Raw genomic sequence first — 16,251 nt, 5'->3', positions numbered from 1 at the left:
GAGGTAAATTTCAGCAGGGGCTGAAACTGGGGAATGGGAGGTAACTCCTCCCTTCCTCTCTATTTGGGATAGTAACAAAGCTCCACTCCTCTTCCTGACGGCGAAGTCCCTGGAAATCAGACAGAGGAATCCCACCCAGTGTTACATTCTCAAGGCAATTCACTTTCTCTTGTAATACGGGGAACTGAGGGTCCTGGTACAAAGCACTTCAGGGAAGAACCTGATAAATGTTTTCAGGACACCAACACCCAAGAAACCCACTGGCACAAACACCAAGCTGAGGTGTTCAGCACAGCACTAAAGCCTGCCTTGCCAGTGTCTCCACGTACCAGTCACACAGTGCATGGCTTGTTCTCAGCAAGAGGCATAAGGAACAGAACCATCTCCATTTGATCCCTGCACTGGACTATGGCCAAGAGTAACAGATGGGAGTCTGCAGGATGGTCCAGCATCATTCTGTACAATCCATGTTCCACTGCACTGCTGTTACCCTGGCTCCCCCCTTCACTCACCATTTTACACGTCACAACTCGACATTTCACTTCTTTAATGCTCCTCATCTTCTCTTCTAATTCTTCCTTTTTCACCAGTGGCTGAAAGTATTGCTCCTGCAGTTCAGCCTCAACCTGTGAGGGCACACACAAAAGGTTGTGGGAGGATAAAGATGGGAGAAGCCATTCCATAAACAGCATTAGGGCAAATTAGTGCTGGGTCTGTTTTGAAGTACACTGCAGTCTGGGAGCCAGAGAAACCCCAAATACGTCTTGCTTCCAAAGAAGCCCATATAGCGCACATGCTGTGATCACCAACACTGAAATGAGCCACCTCTGAGATGAATGAGTGGGAGGTTTAACAGCAGCATAAGCACATACCTGCAAGGACAGTGCAGGGAGAGGTCAGGCAGGCAGATGTAATAAATAGGCTTGGTTCTTAGCCAAACTATTACTCTTCAGAAGACCTTAAACCAGCTGGGACTTCATACCAATATAATGTGTCCAAGACAAGAGCCCTGTGCCACTGGGAACATGCTCAGCAAAGACCCTGACAAGAGAAACCCAACCTCTGAGCTCTTCAGAGCAACTGCTGGCATTTCACAGGCTGCACAACTTAGGTGAGTCCCAGACGAAGATGGCAGCTGTCCTTATGGTGACCAAGATGTCAAAAACTGAGGGACCAAATAGGCATGTGGCTAACTTGGTTTCAAGGCACAAGGATTTCTTTGTTCATCCACTAACCAGGAAACTTCACTGACTCTTCCAAAAAAACCTGATGGCAACTTGACCTTCCCATGGCTATGGCAGTAATGGTGATTTGCAGCCTGTGTGCTCAGAGGTCCCTGACCCTACTCATAAAATCAGAATGGTTTAGGTTGGAAAGGACCTTAAGATCATCCAGTTCCAACCTCCTGCCATGGGCAGTGACACCTCACACTAGACCGTGTTGCCCAAGGCTCTGTCCAACCTGGCCTTGAAGCCATCAGGATGATTTGGTGCCTGTTACACGTTTGTGTGCCTGTTCCTTGCTGAAATCATTAGGAGTGCAGACAGCTCCCTAGTTCTGAGCTCTCAGTCATGGCTGGATTGAGGCCATACCTCTTTGAGGACATCTGTGTGCTTAGACTTGGCATTCAGGATTTTCTGGAACTCTTCTGACTCCAGATAGGCCAGCTGCTCACGCCGTTTCTTTTGGGCAGGCTCCAGTTCATTCATATCTAGAGAGACAAAAAGGCTGAGTCCTACAGAGACCAAGTTCAAAACGAGGTTGTGATCTCTAAGCATGGTCACTGCAGGAGATTTTGGAAGTCTCAGGTCTCTCAAGCAGATGTTCAGGTCAAACAGCAGGAACATGAATAAGGTTTCAGAACAAAAAGCTTTTTTCATTTAATAACATTGCCTCTTCTCTCAAAGCTGTACCAGGAATTTCCACATTACTTCCAGGGAGCGAGCAGCGCTGCCTCCCTGACTGCTGGGGAAGCATTAAAGGGAATGAAGCAGTTCATCCAAGATCACACAGTAAATCACCAGCAGGCAAACTCAAGTTCCCACAGAAAATTCAGACACCTTCCCAGGTGGGACTGTTTGGTTTCCCTTGGTTAAGTCAGCCATGCTCAAGTGCCAGAAGAAAGAGAAGAGACATGAGGACTGGGAGCTATCAGAGCTTACATCTCACACTCTCTCCACAGGGCTAAGAGATGGTTCAGGCTTTGCAACAAACCCTTGAGGTTCTAAACAGACTTAACTTGGCCTCTCTTTGGTTTTAACTCAGCAAGTGTTCGGCACGACATAAGCATGATTTTTCTCTCCTAGAAGCTAACATTACATACCATTCTCTGCTTCTGTACCTTGTGGCTGAGCAACATTCTTCTCAACTCTTTCAATGATTTCTAGGACATCAGCATCATCAGCTCGTTTCCTCTTGACATTGTTTGGGTCAGTTTTAGCAAGAACCTGCCCTTTTGCTCGCAGTCGGCGTATTGCAGCCAGCTAGAAACAAGAGAATAGCAGTGAATGTGTTGGTGACCAACCTGGCTTCCTTGTTCCTGCTTCCAGAAGTAGCACAGGAAATCTGTTGAATGGAGGAGACAAAGATCCACTGAGCACAGAGCTGGCCAAAGAGAGGCCCAGCCAAACTCCCAGCTCTGCTGCATGTGTCATTCACAACATACCCAATCTCTTGTGACTTCCTAAACCATAAAATCACTCCTAGAGTGGTGTTACCAGGCTTGATAATGCTGCAGCTGTGCTTTAACTGCTTCTCATATCAGTACCTTTTCCAGAGGAATCAAATCAGTTGGGATTTCCACATAAACTGGTAATAATTGGGAACTAAGAGAAACTTGTCTACAACTATCCCTTGCCATGCTCCCAGAATGCTGAGACTCCTTCCTCCTTGCTGGAAGAGAGAAGTTTCTCTGACAAACATGTGAACACATTTGTGCCAAGGCAAGATGCAGTCTGTTCTGGCTGGAAACCAAAATTATCCAAACTCATGACACAACACAGCTGAACTAGTTTTGTTCACTGCTGCTTGCCTGGCAAACAGAAAACACAGTGCACTGCACCAGCAGTGCCAAAGAACAAACGTGCAGTTTAGCTTTCCAGGGGTTTTCAGCACTAATTCCATGTCCCTTCCCAGCACTTCAGGGTTTTCATGCTTGTAAAATAATCTATAGCAACAGGCTTTGCTCTCCTTTCTTCTGTAAAAACCACTTCAGCACCTCCCATCCTGATTCAGGACCTACCCACAATCTGATGTCCCAACCCCCCAAAATACTAGAGCAGAAAGAGCAGCCAGTAGTGGACAGAGAAGCTCCATCCCACTTGCATGAAGAACAGAGTACAAGGACAGCCACAGGGCTTCTCCAAACTGCTTTCCAAAGGTAGTTTGCCCAAGGGGTGACAGACTATGTCAGATCATGAAGAATGGAGTCAGTTCTGCTCAGAGAAGCTGCCAGCATGCACAAAGAAGTGTTTCTTCAGCAAAAAGCTTAGCATCAGGTTCATGACTTAACTGAGATGCTCTATGTCCCCATCCCTTCTTCCCCAGCCCCATCCCAAGAGGCTGTTCTGTCCCACATTGGCACTTGCTGAAATTGCCAGTGGTGTCAGTGGCTTCAGTGGTGCTTGCCTTGAGGGAAGATCAAGAGTGAGCTCATGAGCATCACACGCACGAGACAGATCATAACAATTCACTTCTGATCAGTCCAGGTGGATTTTGAACAAGCAAGAGAAACCAGCTCCAGCGGCCAAATGTCACACACAGAAGTCCCTTTTCAGCTGCTGTTCCACTGCTCTGGAGGTTGACTACAAGCATGGACCTTGGTACTAAGGGCTGTCAGGAGCACACACATCAGAAACGTCACTGATGTTACGAGCTGAGCTGGCCCATATCTGACCAAAGACCCCTCTACTACCACGAACCAAACTTCCCTTAACCTCCCCTTCTTAATACTTAGAAGATTGAAAGAGCTGTTACCTTTTTGGCTTCTGCCAAGCTGTCTAGCTTTGGTTTTGGAGCAGGAGGAGACCCATCAAAGAAGAGGATATCTTCTCCTTCTGAGAAGCCTGTGCCTAGCCTGGGCCTTTGAGGAGTTGACATTTTGGCAGCTTTGGGAAACTCTGCCCCAGGCATTGGGGAATGGTGTGAGGACTGTCTGGAGGAGGACAGGGGAGCAGGGCTGCCAGCTTTACTTGTGCTCTGGAGAAACCTTGTAAGACAAGAATAATCCATTAACATAAGGACACAAGTCAAAGAGACAGAAAGGTTTGAGAAACAGGAATGGAAGGGATGCAGACTGGGATTTTTAACTAATTTGCCTTCTATTGCTAGGAAAACATGCAGCAATTGAGGCATTTTGGAGAGTGAAATAAGACTGGTAAGGAACTCACTCATACCAAGAGTGACCTGAAGTCACCAGAAGGAGTGAACAACCAATTGCTTTCAAAACTAAAACCAGAGAGAAGCATCAAGTGAAACTGGGAAGTGGGAACCAAAACCACTTGGAAAATTGGGCTTCTTTGCAGGATAGGTAGTTAAGCAGGAAGACTCCTTGTCACAGAAGTCACATAAAGGACAGGTTCATGGGGCTTGTGGGGGGAATCCCTTCAGAGATACTATAACAGACACCACCCTTAGCTTGGGAAGTCCCTAAAATACACACTGTTGTAAGCTGGGAGAGAATTTGGGGGCAATATCACCATGATTGTGCCTAGTCTTATTCTCTTTCAAGTTCTGTTTTGGCTCCTGCTGAGCCTTCTGAGGCTACATCAATCTTGGTCTCACCCAGGGTGGCTCTTCTGAGGTGGTTCTTAGGTTTGTTACCAAGATCTGCACAAAACACTTGGCAATCTTGAGGTTCAGAAGACACTTGCAAGCTGGCAAGGAACAGAACCAGGACTCCTGACCCCAGTTTTCTACTCTAATCAGCCTCTTCCCATCATGCTGGGCACTGTGCTGGAACATTTGGTTCTCCACTGAATATGGGGGTATTTCTATTTCAGTGAAGTTTTCATTAAAACAGCAAAACACCTCCTACAGTTACAGTAGGGCCACTATATATATTTGTATCTTTTTTTTATATATGTATATAAAAAATAACAGAAGACTTCCTGTGCAGGGCAGTGTGTATTTTACCTCCTCTGAATCTCTTCAGATCGCTTCTTTCTGGCCTCCAGCAACTTCTGTTTCTGTTGCTTGAGCAGTGCAGAAGCAGAGACAGGCTGGATATTGGGCTCTTGCTTCTTCTCAACATCTGGGAGAAAAAAACAAACCAAAATAAAAAGCCACCAATGTTTGCTCAGAAGGAGGGTGAGTGATTTCAGGAGTGGGTTTTCCTTCAGGCAGAAGGACAATACCTGCTTTGGTCCAGTGCTTGCAGAGGTTTCGTGCTCCAAAAGTTGGCTGTGCCAATAGTTCCTTGAATTCCTCAGAACACTGCATGGGTCTCTTTCCTGCTCCTGGAGCAAAAGAGGCAGAAATACAACAGACCTGGAGCCAGGAAGGGAAGCAAGCCTAGGTTTAGGTTGGGAGAAACACCCCTGCAGGTCACCTGCGTGAGGACCCCCCCAAAGCAAGGCCAACTTCTACATTATATTTGGTTATCCAGGGCCTTGTGCTCACAAAGCACATCATGAAGACATTTCTATCCCTTCAGCAAGCCCATCAGTCAGCTCCTCCGCAGCCTTGGCTGCCTGTGGTACTCCCACCATTCCCATTTTTAGAATGCTTGAAAGCCCTGAAGCCACCACATCTTATCCCTGGAAAATTAAGAGCTAGAGACAGGGACACACACTGTGTTGTCTGCAATGGAGGGAACTGAAAGATGTGAACAAGATTTCTATGTATGTGGCACACAGAGCCCATAGTTTAAATCCTGTGTTATCTTTGTAAAAGGAGGATGTAATATTAAGTGCTTTACAGAAACAAAATGGAGGCAGAGAAGACTGGTGACATCCCAGAGACTATGGAAGGAATATGCTTTGAAGATCACAAAAGAAAAGCAGTAGGAACAGGCTGGGTACTCAGGAGGTCCCCTGCATTGCAGACCTGACTCTGATTTATACTTAGTATTCCTTGGAAGCTTTCAAGATTGACAGAAGTCATTTATTTTAATCAAAGAAAATAAATTCTCTGGTTCAAAGTCCTTAAAACCTCCATTCGCCTTAATCTGGCAAAGATCTTCTGTCACTGTCCAGAGACAGAACAGGAAACTTAATTCAGGGGCACTGATGAAAAACAGATGCATGGAGCTACCCAGTTGCTTAGTTACGTTTGCCTTGTAGCTACGCTCTCAAGAGGGAAGAGGGGTTTTGATCAATTGAGTAGGCAGCCTGCAAATGGCTATCTCTGTAGCAAAGCAATTGCCAGGTTCATTCAGTGAGTAGCAGGGTCCTGGGACACATGTACACATCCAGCTGGGAATATCTGGAAGGTGAAGAGACTATATGGGTAATTAGGTACCAATTTTCTGCTTGGTTTCCTGGACAATTGCATCGACTCCTCTCACGACGAGATTGGAGAGAGTGGTTTGAATCTTCCTTTTGGGCACTGCAGCTGCTGCACTGGAAAGAGGAAACAAAACCAGAGCATCAGTTTTCCCATTCTTAGAGGAATGTTAGCCCAGAGCTTCAACAAAACTCCAGCCTCCTTCAAGGGTGCCTCTCTTCTGTCTGACTCTGGGAATGAGGTGGAGCTAAATCCAAATTCTAGCTCAATGTTTAGGATCAACCATTTGTGCCTGGGTTGAGATATGTACTTCCTATGCATTGAGAGAAAACTAAACATAGGTAATGGTTAAGCTTTGCTCAGAGATAGTGCCAGGGACAGAAAGGAAGCTGGAACTGCTTCATTACTGTGGAGTCACACCAGTTATCAGAGGGCAGTGGTAAGGGAATGAAAGTCATATGCAAGCACAGGGCTTGATCCAGCTGTGACTCATCTTTCCACAGCTGTCTTCAGGGGAATTTGGATGGAGGACCTGGCCCCTCTATGCCTGTTATGAGATGCACACCGATCACTTAAGAATAAGCAGGGTGTACTACTGTCTCTTCATTGCCACACAGTGATACTGTGTTATTTCAGTCAAGGAAGAGAGGAGGAGGAAATACAGAATACACTGAATGTGGGATGAAATGCCATGAGCCATAACTAGATACAGTAAGGGAATGCCTCTGAAAAACAGTCATCTTGGAGACTAACCAAATGCTTGTGATCTCATGATAAAGTTCATTTCACCTACTGAAACACAATGTGCCTGGCTGCACATCACAGTATTAATTTAGAGGTAAAACCACCCCTTACCACGTCTTTGTGCTGACTGTTAACATTCTCCTACCAAACAGCAGCTCTGTTATCCCATGGGACCAGGAGGATTACACCAAACGTGGGGCATTTCTTCCTATCTGCTGAATGCAGTTATGGCAAAGGGATCACTAACTAAATAGACCCCCTTAGAGCTTCAGGCTTACTTGTAAGGGAGGGAAATCCTGTTACAAAGCAAGGGAAGTAAGTAGTTTATCTTACACTGAGGCTGCATATGCTGCTGAAGAGACTCCTCCATAGTAAAACCCATCCTGACAGAGCCGCTCCTTCAAAGTGGGATTCCTCCGGCCAAGCTTTTTGGGAATGCGGCCACCAGAGAAGGTGGACTGAAGATCTGCCCTCTTGGAGCTGAGCTTCTTGTACTGGGATTGGATGTGATACTGGCAATATTCACAGTCATTCTGAAAAGAAATGGGAGAAGCCTGTTGCAGAGCACTAGCAAGTCCAATTTCCTTCCTTTCTCTCACCCCCATGCATCCTTCTATGGCTGAACTGAAGGAACAGCTCTATTGTGCTGCTGCAGCATTTGATCAGTTCAACAAACTTATGCCCACACTGCAGCAATATAAAACAAAACTCCAGTTGTCCATACTAAACACTGGAAAAAGACCTGTGTGTTAAGGAATTCTAAGGTTATTCCTAGGCTCAAGTTAATTGATGTCCCGGGTCCTCTTGCTCAGATTCTGTACTCTTGACTCTAAACTGTATGTAGTTTTCTTACAGGTATGAACACAAAGGAACACTAATGGGTCAGTGTCAGTCCAGAGAGTTTAGAACTGAAGATAATGAGCTGCCAGTGAGAGACAGCAGTGCCTTAAGTGCACTCACTCAGGGTGTTCTTAATTTTCTCCCAACATCTCCCTCCCAGTTCTCGTTGATATTCATCTGCCCCAGATTTGTGTAACTACAGTTACGCACAATGAAATGTCTTCTTCCCTCTCCACACACTTTGATTTCCTCCCCAGTTCTTCAGTCCTTCATTTTCTCTGCTCCTTCGAAGTGCTACCCTACTACCTGTAACCCTTCCAACTTAGACAGGGTTCCTTTCAGGTATCATAACATCACCACAGCCATGAAGTGACATTATCCACAAGTCCTTTAAACCAGTACAGGTCAGTACTGCCCCTAAAAGAAGAACCCCAACACCTTCTTCCTCTCATCTCCAGTGCCCCACATTTAGGTATAAATATTCTGGCAGCCTGCAGGCACGCTGGACCAAAGAACTCATTAGTTTAAAACCATCTCTGAAAAACACAACCATTCCCAAGAAAACCTCCCGTTGTTTTACCTTGGATGAGTTCCCTAGTGCAGTGCATGGGAGCTTGCACTGGCGCAAAGGAGAGTGAAAGGGTATGGAGATGGTGGTCAAGACCATCTCTTTTCACTGCTTTGCATTTAGGGAACTACCATGCCATCACAGAAGCAGCTCCTCTAGGTTTCATTTCTCAGTTCCTCCACATACTTTAGTTACAAGTCAAAGAGTCAGAACATCAGAACAAAATCAAACATAAGGATGTCTTTCTAAACTACTGAGATACAGACCAGGTTCACAATCTGTGCACAGGGATCACCATTCTTCTTCCTGGCTTTGCAGGTGCCCATGTCCAGAGCTTCACCCATGAGAAGGATCTTCTGGGGATGGTCAACAGACAAACACACCTAGAAAGCAATCAGAGAGTATCTTGAGGAGGAACTGGATGGGTTTCTCCCTAGTTGCCACTGGTTTGGCTCTGATGCAGGTTAGTACCTCTGGTATTAACAGTGCAGCTTTAAAATGCAGGCCCAGTTTAAGAAAACCACACGTCCTGTTCACTCAGTGAAAAAAAGTGAATTTCTTTCTCACAAAGAGATAAAGATGTTGTATTTCTATGATGAGCCTCAGAAAACCAAAGACCAGCAAAGGCAGCTCTAGTTGTGAATGAATGATGGTCCTGTACAGCTCAGCTCTGACACCACCACAGCACCCACATTCAGCAGTGGATGGGAAGAGCAGAGGTACTAGAGCTCTCTGTCCCTCTCCATATATCTAGGTCAAATCAAAACTGATGCTATGCAAAAAGAGTGCCTACTTCACACCACCAAAGATACTAGGAATTGTGTCTGTAGGTAAGAAACACTTTGAGAAGTCAATTCTAGTGTAGTTCTAAATACGTACATTTTAGCTAAGAACAATTCTTCACAGTTAAATACAGCCCTGCACTAACTCTGCTGTGCCTTTCTACTCACCAACAGGATTTTCTACTGCTTATTCCTGTTAATTTAAGCAATTAGATGGCTTAATAGACAGTTAATGAGATTCTTCATTTTTCCATTTGGAGAATTTAGAATGCAAAACAGTACATCACCAGCTGCTAGCCTGAAATTCTGCTTTACAGAAGCCAGTAAAAATGGTTTCCATTCCAGTGCAATTAAAAACATATTAAACAAAAATTAATTTATTAGCAAAATGAAGCCACCTTAAACGTTTTGATACTTACAGCAAAGTAATTCGTCATGTTCTGCATTTAGAAGTAATTGATTAAACAGGCCAACTACTATTTATCAACTGACTTTACATAATATATCCTTTGTTTAATAAATCAGATGTTGCTCCATCTCAGTCATGATTTTGGAACCAGGAAATATTTTGCAATCACATCTCCTGCTTAAATTATAAGAGAGAAATGAGCTTCTCCACCTTTCTCAGCTTTGAGAGACCTCTAGGCTGAAACAGACATTGCACTGAAGTAGCTGAATAAACTGAAATGAAAACACACTCTGTACATCAGAGTCTGATCCGACTGCAACTGTGAGCAGATTAAACACTTGAATAAACTCTGGCTTTAGATGCTTAATAGGACTTCTTGCTTCTTAACAGGACTGGAAGCTCAGTCTTCCAGAAGGCTGGGGGCAAATACACACCATGCAAATATCTGAATACAATTTAAACTGTGTGGGCAGACTGCTGTAATTTCAGCCTTACTATGTGCTGAAAAGCTAATTCTCAAGCAGATACAAGAAAGTTCAGCTATGGGCAAGTGAAAAATCCTCTCACCTCATCTGAGCCTTCTTTAGGTTTCATAGGATTGGCATTAAGCAGCCCGATGACTGTGCCTTGGTCTGTCTTCCAGTGCTCTTTGTGGACATCACCAAACAAGAAGAGTGAGACACACTGATTGAGATCCCGTAGGTCATTCAGCCGCCAGATACTGAAGGTTCTGCCCTGGAACAGACATTCACTTTCCTTTCAGCTCTCTGTATAAAGACACTGACTACAGCCCTGTTGCTTTTGAAGAGTTATTCTGATTCCTACCCCCTGCCCAGTGTTTTTCTGATTTCATAGAATCCCAGACTGGTTTGGGTTGAAGGGACCTTAAAGCTCATCCAGTTCCAACCCGCTGCCATGGGCAGGGACACCTTCCACTAGAGCAGGTTGCTCCAAGCCCCTGTGTCCAACCTGGCCTTGAACACTGCCAGGGATGGGGCATTTAGAAAAGCATAATTTGTAACCTCAGTAAGAGGTTAGATACAACACCTCCAGCCATACCACACAGCCAGTTCTGGGGTTCCTAAAGGCTAAAATAGCACAATAATAGTGCTGCCACCAATGTTCGTGATAGTAAAGCTGGACAGCACTCTTGCTTGCTGAGTGAAGAGGTTTTTACCTCACTGAACAAACAAACCCAAAGCATATCCAGATCTCTGTTTCATCAATGACTTTCTATAGGACATGTATACCTCTAGGACAGAATAACCTCTAGGGAAATAATGGAAGCAGAATGTGTTGGCACATTTAGAACAAGAGGGCTGTCTACAAAGGGTCACAGTCCTCCTTTTTTTGTATTGGCATTTAACATATAATTAACACTGTCAAGACAGACAGATGCTATGGTTACATTAGCTAATGCTACTGTCTGGGACAACTGGTAAGCTAAGGACTTATCTGAAGGACTAAAAGCAGCATTACTGCATGAAAGCAGGCAAGCCAAGATCTTTAATACAGGAGCTTTTCATTGACTCCATGGAGTTGACTGATAAAGACCTAGTTTCTCAGGAAAGAAGACCAACATTTTACTTGAATTGAGCAAGGGATACAACAAAGTTACTTACATTATTTGTGCTCTGAGGAGTGACCTTCTTCACTATGACACCAAACGTTACCCAGTCTATTTCCTCCAGGTTTTCTACAGCAAGTTTGCTCTTCAGCTGGGACAGTCGGATGAGCTTCCTGTTAGCCATTTTCCTGTCCATTTCAGCTGAAGACACCCGGGGTTTTCTGGATCATATAAAAGAGAACACATCCATCGGCATAAATGGACAATAAAAATCATCCAGCATTCTCCTGGGGAGACTGTGTCTTGCTGCAAAATGCCTTGTGCCTTATTTCACTCAGAGGTCACTTGAAACAAAACCCCTCTGTTGAGGACACTGTACACACACCAGATAGATACTGATCACGCTGTTTGTTGTCCAAATAGCTGCACTGCAACTTAGCCCCGAGCCTGCATTAACTCTGCTCACTTCAGGAATGACTGAATACGACTGACTGAGCAGAGTTTGGAAACACACCGTGAGTATTCAGAGACCTCTTGTGGCCACGTCTAGTATGGGGATTGCGAGGCTTCTCAGTGTGGAGCAGAATGTGCTCAACCAGGGCACAGCTGGGCTTTGCACATGCCCACTGCTCCCCTCCTCCACCACTGAGGACATCCCAAGGAAAGCAGTGCTAATAAAATTATGGCTTTTTTTTGTTGTTGTTGTTAGAAAAGAGCAGAGAAATAGAAATACTACACCAAAAGTCAATGTTTCCTATTTACCGATCGCCAAGCCAGTGCTATGGCTTTGCGTTACATCCCCTAATGACAACTGACTGATGCGACATGGTTAAATGATGTCTATACAGCAACTCAGAAATCCAGTCCCCTGCACACCCCTTGTGTGACCAGCACCACAGGACATGGGACTGATTCCATTTTCACTCCCACTACTAGAGGGTGGTGCTCCCAGATGGAGCCCAGTGCTGGGCTGCTCACCTTAATCTCAGTCCTGAGAAGGTTTCCACAGACACTGGCTGAGTTGTTGCTCTGGAGCATGTAGGTATGTGAGGAGTCTTCTCTCTGGTCACCTTACTGGGTGTGTTCCCCACAGAAGATTGGAGAGGCTGGAATGCCAGGCTGAGGACTTGCCGTGGAGGAGGAGCCTTGTTCTCTTTAGCAGGAAAAAAAGCAAGGAAAAAACCTCTTGATCACGAAAGAAAACTTCTAACTAAAAATAACACTAACTTAAAACTGACCAGAGACAGAAGTCTAATATAACACACTTAAGAAAAAGGTGTGAAACTGTCTCATTTATACTGGTCTCACTGGGAACTGACAGTTCCAGACCAGCCACATGTAACTCAAGCAGACGTAACTCTGCCTGGTGATGAGCTTCCCAGGTCAGCTCTCATTTTCCAGGCAAACTAAGCTGTAGGATACACAGCTGCCAGCTGGACTGCTGTCAGTGTCCAAGTCAACCACAGCAGTACAGAGCACAGCACCTATTGCAAAGAATACACTAACTCACTCTGTAATAAGCTCTGTTCTGCTGTAACCAGACTGCTACTGGTGCACCAACTAGTGTAAAACTACCCTGGATGTGTCTATACTGCTGCTGTGAACTAGATGAGCTTCCTAAAACAGCCCAGTGTGATCCAGAGAGAAGGCAGGCTGAGAATGGTACCTGCTGAGGATGCTTTTGATTTCTGGGTTCCTCGCTTGGCTGGAGGTAAAGGATTGCCCAGCTGGGCTGAAAAACATGGTGACTCTTGCAGCTTCTGAACATTCCTTTCCTTTAAGGGTGAACAGGGAGATTTACCTGGCCAAGGAAACAAAATAATGTGACATCTCAGAACCTGGACTCAAACATTAAGAGTTGTTCCAAACTAATTAATTCTCTGGATAACAAATCCAAGTCAGGGTCCCACATGGAAGCCTTTCAGCTAAGTTGCCAGCATCTGAAATGCAAGAGCTGGAAAAGCCCCAAAGACTCTTCCCCATGATGACCTAAAACTTTGGATATCACTGAAACCATAAAGATGTGGAAAGCAGGAGCATCCCCTTGCTTTTGAATTCTCCCATGCAGTTTCATTACTATACGGAGTGTGCTATAGCAACAAACACAGCTGTATTTTCTGTGTGTTACAACATCTGCCAGTAAGAAGGGACACTTCCAGAACACCCTGGGGCACTTCATGAAAGCTGCCCCATGCAGAATCAATCCATAATGCAGATACCAAAACTGCAGCTCACTGACTTAGTCTGCAGCTGCAGGAAACAATCTGGGTGAGAATACACCAGGGCATCATTCCCTCCTTGCTGCTCCTAAAGTGGCCACTTTAGGATTATTTCCAAGGCTCCATCTTGCCTATAAATTCCATATTGGTAAGACAACAAATCCTAAACCCATTTAATTAGTCTTATTACCAGGGGTTTTCTTCTCAGGGCCTGAACTGGACTGCTGCCCAATAGCAGCCTTTTTCAACTGCTCCTGTAATGTCTTCATCTGTTCTTGCAATTTTTTCAGCTCAGCTAGGAAAGAAAGGAGAAGAAAAAGTATAATAATGCAGACAGCAGGAAGCCATTGCAAAGAGGGATTTATGAGATCCCTGGAAGTCTGGCAGCTTTACTACATCACAGGAACTTAGAAAACAAAGACTAGAGCCATAGTACAGATTTACTTGGTTCTAGGAAGCTCACGCTGCAGGGACAATTCTCCATACAGCCTGGAGCTGACTTCTCTCATATTAATATTTCACTTGATCATGCTAAGTTCCTTGCCATGTTGCATGTAACTCCTACAATTTAAATGGCTGATGATTGCACTCCTTAGCATAGAATCGTAGAATAGTTAGGGTCGGAAAGGACCTTAAGATCATCTAGTTCCAACCCCCCTGCCAAGAAATGCTTCTGATATAATCAAATATGTGGCTTGGACACAGGGAAAGCTCAGTGGCCAGCTCTGCTTCCATGCTGACTGGTACGGGAGAACCTCCTGCCAGTAAGTCCTGAAGGGGAAGGGATTGCTGTGATGGTGAAAGATGCCAGGATGACAACCCTGAGCATCAAAGCAACATTGTTCTTTATTTGGTAAGGCACAGGTACATAGGCACCTTCCCTATCCTGCTCACTAGAGCTAACTTGGACTCCCTGGCTTACTTAAGTCCTCTCTGTCCTTCTCTTGGGAAAATAGGTTTGGTGAGTTTGGCCACTGGGCATCAAAAACTGGACTTAGAAACTTTCTGTATTCCCACTCTGGCACCACCTTAAACTGAGAAGCAGCAGGCCCTGCCTTCCACCCATTAGCTCTCTAGGACAAGATGTATACAACAGAACAGGTAAAATATGCTGTTACGGAAACCTTGTAGTTCTTGGTTGGTTTTCTCTTTTGCCTGACTGTGAGCTGAAGTGGAGGCAGTTTCCTCTGCTGCCTCCTCCTCTTCCAGCAGGTCATCTACATCTCCAAACAGCATAGCCAGGTTCTCCTTCTGCTCATCCATCAGGCTGTCCTCAGCATCCACTTCCTCCGTGTAGGACGCATCATCTTCTGCATCAAAGAGCTCATCATATTCATCTGGTTCTCCCCCCTCATCCTCTGGAGCATCTTCCTCTTCAGGAGAATTCCTCTCCTCAGTTGCCTCGCTTTCTTCCAGGAGGGAGGCCAACAGATCCAAGTCATCATCAGCTAAGGTAAAAATGAAACTCAAGTGTTAAAGCTGCCACGGAATAAAACATCCAAGATACTCTAATTACAAGCTAATGACAACCAAAACTAAAGCAGAGCAGCAAGGAGCATTCAGCTTTGGCTAAAGGAAAATAGAGCAGCTTCCTGATGTGTGGTTGGATGGAAATGTGGTTGCAGACACTCTCAGCTCGCAAGCTGAGCTAGTCAGCAGAAAACTTGCAGGCTATTAGCACTGTCTTTCCCTCCTATGCAGCTGCTTGTACAATAGCTGCTTGTACAAATAAAAGCCTGGGGACCTGTAAAAGTGTAGCCAGGAGCTCTAGAGAGACACACATGTGGCTTTTGCCAGTGGAAGGTGAAGAAGAAGATGCAAGGCAGGCAAGAAAGCATGTTCTCAGATATGGTTTGCTCCAGGAAGAGCAGAGAGAACAAAGAAATATGGTCCAAAGGGAAAAATAATGGAAAAAAGAAAATCAAATACAGAGAGAGGAATGGGACAGACAAAGCATAACTGAAGTTCAACCAAGACAAGAAATTTCATTAGTTTTTGCTACTGAAGAAAACACAAAAGCAGGGAAGGGACAAAGCAGCCTCACAGAAAGGTGACAAGAATGAACCTCAAACACCTCTGCAAGTGAAATCAGTGGAACATCATTTCCTTTGCTAAAAGGTTTATCAAGTTTTTTGAACGCTTGAACTTACTAACTACATACTGATCAAAAGACAACTTTCCCACTGAAAGTAAGAGTACTTTCCCCCTTACCATCCATGATTTCACCAGGATTTCTTCAGCAGTCCTTCAAGGAAAAATATTCTCTGTTATGGAGAGAACAACAGTGGTAATGTTAAAGTAGATATAACTCCCCTAGAAACACATATTGTGTTCAGGCTCCTTATTTGATGATCTGCAAACCACCAGCTTGTCTTTGGTCACAGCTGCAGATGAGGACTCCAATAAATTTAAACCACTCGTGTACCTTTTGTACATCTAAAGTCTCACCTTTGCTGAACTCCCTGCACTGTAAAGGCATCACTTCCAGGGAAAAAAGCCCATAAGAGACACAGATTTTAAGAAATGCCAACCACATTCTCATAGTAGTAACCACTTTTACCTCATCATCCTGCCATAATCATAATTAGCATTTACCTGATTATTAACATTTAACAGTTAATAGAATTATGGAATGATTTGGGTTGGAAGGGACCTTAAAGCTCCTCCAGTTCCAACCC

General features: G+C 44.8%; 1 protein-coding gene across 1 annotated transcript in view; it reads right to left on the bottom strand.

Annotated features, from left to right (window-relative positions):
* MCM10 (minichromosome maintenance complex component 10) overlaps nucleotides 1-15,791 on the bottom strand; it is a 16,878-nt gene extending 1,087 nt beyond the window's left edge. Inside the window, exons 1-16 of the mRNA XM_010022249.1 lie at nucleotides 15,785-15,791; nucleotides 14,698-15,021; nucleotides 13,764-13,868; nucleotides 13,021-13,155; nucleotides 12,333-12,507; nucleotides 11,410-11,575; nucleotides 10,355-10,522; nucleotides 8,863-8,979; nucleotides 7,522-7,721; nucleotides 6,460-6,560; nucleotides 5,355-5,450; nucleotides 5,134-5,251; nucleotides 3,976-4,207; nucleotides 2,324-2,483; nucleotides 1,593-1,711; nucleotides 513-626 (exon numbers count right to left, since the gene is read on the bottom strand). Of these exons, the coding sequence (XP_010020551.1) occupies nucleotides 513-626; nucleotides 1,593-1,711; nucleotides 2,324-2,483; nucleotides 3,976-4,207; nucleotides 5,134-5,251; nucleotides 5,355-5,450; nucleotides 6,460-6,560; nucleotides 7,522-7,721; nucleotides 8,863-8,979; nucleotides 10,355-10,522; nucleotides 11,410-11,575; nucleotides 12,333-12,507; nucleotides 13,021-13,155; nucleotides 13,764-13,868; nucleotides 14,698-15,021; nucleotides 15,785-15,791 (2,337 nt within the window). The remainder of the gene's footprint in view (nucleotides 1-512; nucleotides 627-1,592; nucleotides 1,712-2,323; nucleotides 2,484-3,975; nucleotides 4,208-5,133; nucleotides 5,252-5,354; nucleotides 5,451-6,459; nucleotides 6,561-7,521; nucleotides 7,722-8,862; nucleotides 8,980-10,354; nucleotides 10,523-11,409; nucleotides 11,576-12,332; nucleotides 12,508-13,020; nucleotides 13,156-13,763; nucleotides 13,869-14,697; nucleotides 15,022-15,784) is intronic.
* Nucleotides 15,792-16,251: the final 460 nt, after the last annotated feature.

This window comes from Nestor notabilis, unplaced genomic scaffold (genome assembly GCF_000696875.1).
Source record: "Nestor notabilis isolate BGI_N333 unplaced genomic scaffold, ASM69687v1 scaffold9349, whole genome shotgun sequence".
Classification (NCBI taxonomy): Eukaryota; Metazoa; Chordata; class Aves; order Psittaciformes; family Psittacidae; genus Nestor; species Nestor notabilis.
Note: the sequence above shows the minus strand (reverse complement) of the source record. Positions and strands in the feature narration are given on the sequence as shown.